Below are 4,584 nucleotides of genomic sequence, written 5' to 3'. Positions count from 1 at the left end.
CAGACTCTCCTCTAGAGGTTAGAATGATTTAAAGCTGTTTAAGTCAACTCTTTTATATAAAATGTTCATGACGTAAAGCCATTTCATGTATAGAGCTGGGAGCATACCATTTTAATAGATTTGTTGTTTGTGACAGTTTTTCATGCAACCGGGTTACTTCTTCATACACTTTGTTTTTCTCTCCTCGTGTCATAGTCTCAAGGAATACACAAAGTGTTGTATTACACTTTTTGTTGTATCTATTTATTATGTTGCTCACTAAACTTTGGGCTGTATGAAAGCTTGGAATCATGATGTAATGCACTTACACTTTGTCCTTTCGCCATTTCCCCCTTCTCACCACCTACCACCCTGAATACTTTTATACAGACACCTTTACTATACATATTTCAGTTGACTTTTGGTAAACTCAAAGATTGACAAAAATAATTTATGAGCTGTTTTTTCGGCACTTTTTTTCTGGATTTTGCTACAATAATTGGACATTTATTTATGCTTATTAATCTCAAAGTCTCGTTCCTACTGAATATGTTTCTGATTATTTGCAACATTGCAATACTGCTACATTCTCAAATCCTTGAAAACCACGTGTCCTGCCTATCAAAAGGGCATTACAAAATACACAGCATTTTATTGTTATTACTATTATTATTATCGATGATGATGATGTTAACAATATCAATAATGATAATGAATAATATTTATTTTTGTTTGCCTATCTGCTTTACTAGTCATTGCTCACAAGACATTAAATTACCAAGAAAGAGTGCCCACTGGAAATCAGATTTCATGAGCTGATGGAGGATAGTCTGTACAATGTTTCTTCCCAGTGGTCAATTTATCATATTAACTGCCAAAAATGTAATTAAGCACAGATAATCTGAATATTGTTTTCTGTCATTTCTTTAAGAGAGAATAATTTCTTCAGTAAACACTTTGATCTATATCTTTAGTTAAAAAGGTGTTGTCAAGTGTCAAGTTAAAATGAAGTTAAAATTCATGTGAGGGATAATATTTTAGGATTTAACTGTTACTGATCACCACCACAAAATCCACTTGTTTTGCAATAACTGACCTCCAATGTCATTGTCATTGAAATGTCATATTAATTGGCCGATTACATATTGTTTAATTTCTTCAAAGGGGGGCTTGTCTTGTCAGTTTTGTACTGACTGGAAGTCGTTTTAATTTCTTCGTATTGAACTTTATTTTGAACATTGTGCCTTTCTGCAGTGCAAGTGTTTGGACTCTCAGGGCCGCTGTTGGCTAATGTAGAGACTTCCCCCGCATCATTTGTCACATTAAACAGAGAAAGAGACACACATACACCACACAAGCGTCGTTGTAGAAACCGAGAGATATCCGCGCCGCGCTTCCTTTTTCTCGGAATCAAGAAACACATAAAAAATATTTCTCTGGATCACTTTGTAAAAGAGGACCTTGACGTTTTGGAATATCTCTCTTTAAATCTACAGCGTTTGTCGAAGATAAAATGTCGGGCAGAACAATGAGACGGCAAGTACTGTTGTTTATCTCGATTTTTTTCCTCAGCTCAGTGTTCGGGCAGGTCACATACTCCATTCCCGAGGAAATGACAAAAGGGTCTCTGGTTGGTAACATAGCGCAGGATTTAGGATTAGACGTGAAAAGACTGAAGTCTGGTAAAGCCCGAATATATACAGAGGACAATGCGGAATACATCGAGCTGAATAAAGACAGAGGAGCCCTACTTGTGAAAGAGAGGATCGACAGAGAGGCGCTCTGTGGACAGACAACACCTTGCGCTTTACATCTTCAAATTACCCTCGAAGATCCGATTGAATTCTTTACAGTTACAGTCGAAATTAATGACATTAACGACAATGCACCGAGCTTCAAAAAGGATGAGATGAAATTTAGGATTAGTGAGTCGGCTGTGATTGGAGCAAAATTTGTGCTAGAAAGAGCTATGGATCTCGATGTCGGTGTTAACGGACTGCAGAGTTATTCGTTAAAGCCTACAGACAACTTTCATATTAAACTCCAAAATCAACAAGACGGAAGTAAAAAGGTAGAGATGATTTTGCAAAAACATCTAGACCGAGAGGCGCAAGAGCACCTCTCTTTAACTCTCACAGCTATTGATGGCGGTGATCCTCATCTGTCGGGAACAATGCGAGTAGAAATTTCAGTGCTTGACGCAAATGACAATGCTCCTGTATTTACGCAAGAAGTATATAAGGTTACAATAATGGAGACTGCGCCGAAGGGAACAGTTTTGAGTACCGTTAGAGCTCTAGATGCAGATCAAGGTTCAAATGGAAAGGTGTCATATTCAATAACAAACACGTTGGACGATGTCCCTCTTATTTTTCAAATCGACGAAGAAAATGGTGTTGTCGCTTTATCTGGAAATGTGGATTATGAAAAGGCACAGCACTATGAAATACACGTACAAGCTAGTGATGATGGAGGACTAACAGATTCGTGTAAGATTATTGTTGAGGTTACCGATACGAACGATAATCACCCGTCTATTAATATTATGTCTAAGACTAACTCGATATCTGAAAATTCTAAGCCGGGAACTGTAGTAACTATATTTAATGTTCAAGATCCTGACTCTGGAGAAAATGGCAAAGTGACGTGTAATATCGATGAACACATGCCATTTCTAATGAAAGCAACGTCGAAAAAATTCTTTAGCTTGGTAACCGACAGTGAATTAGACAGAGAGAGAGCCTCTGAGTATAACATCACAGTGACGCTCTGATGAGGAGGGCCCTCCCTCTCCAGCATCTTCACTTCTCACCTTACAGATCTTGGCGTAAAATGATACTCTCCTGTCTTGAGATGGGAGCTCATATTAGGCCTACAAATGTAGAAAAACCAACACACCAGGTCTCCGTAATATTCACAGTTAGAAGCAGAACCTGACTGGAACCATAATCGCGTGTTTTCTTTACATACTGGGCGACTCCTCTGTTAACGGAAGGGCCAGTCTCGCCCCCAATGTAGTCCGTTAGTGCGATGTGGAGTCATCCATTCAGTGCGCGCTTTTGACTACAGCAGATCAAGATGTTCCACTTGTCCGTCCAGGCACAAGATGGGGGGCTCTCCTCCCACTCAGTAGTGAATGGACTGTGAAATACCTGGATCCAGGAACGAGAACGACAACCCTCCTCAGGTTACCTGTCCCGTCCAGACTGGTGGCCCTCTGTGAAGAAATGTGCCATCGTTCAGCAGAATGGGGCTTTCTGGTCACTAAAGTGTGGCTGTTGATGTGGACTCTGGACATAATGCCGGGCTCTCCTATAACTCAGAAACCACAGACAGGCGCTGTTGAAAGTGGGCGACATATGGTAGAAATGAACTATCCTCCAAGTCACTGATAAAGAGGCTGTGAAACAAGACTGACTGGTTATAGTGGAGGGCAACGGGCAGCCCTCATCGTTCAGTCTACAGTCATTGTTAACGTGCGGTGGCCGGACAGCTTCCCGAACTCCTTATTCGGAGTTCTCTGACGTTACGCAGCGATAGGAGGTACAATGCAACCTGACTTTTACTTAGTGTTGGCTTTGGCTGTAGTTTCCTACCTAACTTCATCACGGGGGTTTAGTAGTGGTTATTATATCAGTGAAAACTATAACATTGGAGAACAGTCTCCGCATCCTGTATCACTCCACCTCCTGTGATTCCCATATTATCCACCACGTACTCAGACACTTTGGGGACAGGGACTGCTCCCACCGTGTACAATACGCATGTGTTGCAGGAGACTGACTCCAAAAGAGTGACTGTAATTTCAGGGACATGAGCTGGGTAAGTCAGAACTGCTGGATAAATGGACCTCCAGTTCTCAGGGACGATGCAGCGTATACAGAGTGAGAATCAATCCTGGTGAACCAGACTCTCCTCTAGAAGGTCAGAAACTGTAAAAAAAGTCACAGTGGTTTAGTTTTTATACAAATCAAAGTCATGGTAGCGGTGTATTCCTCATTCATAAAGCTGTTGGTATCAAAACCTTTGCCATGAAACACATACACACACACGACACACACACACATGGGTTGATAACTAACTAATCTTACAACAGCCCATTCAGCCCATGAAGAGACACTTGACGCTGTTATAACATCATGTTGTTAAGAGTTGGTTTTTATTTTAATCTCTGCTTCAAAGCTCTATTCATTCTCTACAGTTAAAAGCACTGCTTTCGTAATTATGAAAGGCATAAAGTATGTACTAAACGACCACAACCAGCAAAAATATATATGTGATGTGTTTATAATAATACATATCAATACAGCAATACGACCCCTTAATGGACACAGGTTGTCAGAGACGTATTAGTAACGAAGTGAACTACTTAACTACTGTACTTAAGTACTAAGCAGTATCTGTACTGTACTTTTAAAAATTGGAGTTTTTTTTTTTTCCAACACCTTCACTTTTATTTCACGGCCCACTAAAAGCTTTTTGATTGAATTTAATAGTGTGTTACACACTTTCACACTTACTACTCCGTACATTTTTCTGTGCTGAGAAAAGTCTATACTCGTTACTATTGTAGCTCGTGATGGAATAAGAGTAAGGCATATTACC

General features: G+C 40.0%; 1 protein-coding gene across 1 annotated transcript; it reads left to right on the top strand.

Moving 5' to 3' along the window:
* The first annotated feature begins 1,184 nt into the window (after positions 1-1,184).
* Positions 1,185-2,752, top strand: LOC109139669 (protocadherin beta-16-like). Its single transcript, XM_027284331.1, has one exon. It carries the CDS (start codon positions 1,493-1,495, stop codon positions 2,750-2,752), a length of 1,260 nt encoding a protein of 419 aa, XP_027140132.1. The 5' UTR covers positions 1,185-1,492.
* The last annotated feature ends 1,832 nt before the right edge of the window (positions 2,753-4,584 follow it).

The sequence above is a fragment of the Larimichthys crocea genome, chromosome I (genome assembly GCF_000972845.2).
Source record: "Larimichthys crocea isolate SSNF chromosome I, L_crocea_2.0, whole genome shotgun sequence".
NCBI lineage: Eukaryota > Metazoa > Chordata > Actinopteri > Sciaenidae > Larimichthys > Larimichthys crocea.
This window is presented reverse-complemented; position numbering and strand designations above follow the sequence as displayed.

What these genes read in the sequence shown, in the direction of transcription:
- LOC109139669 (XM_027284331.1), top strand. Translation starts at nt 1,493, where the DNA reads ATGTCGGGCAGAACAATGAGACGGCAAGTACTGTTGTTTATCTCGATT.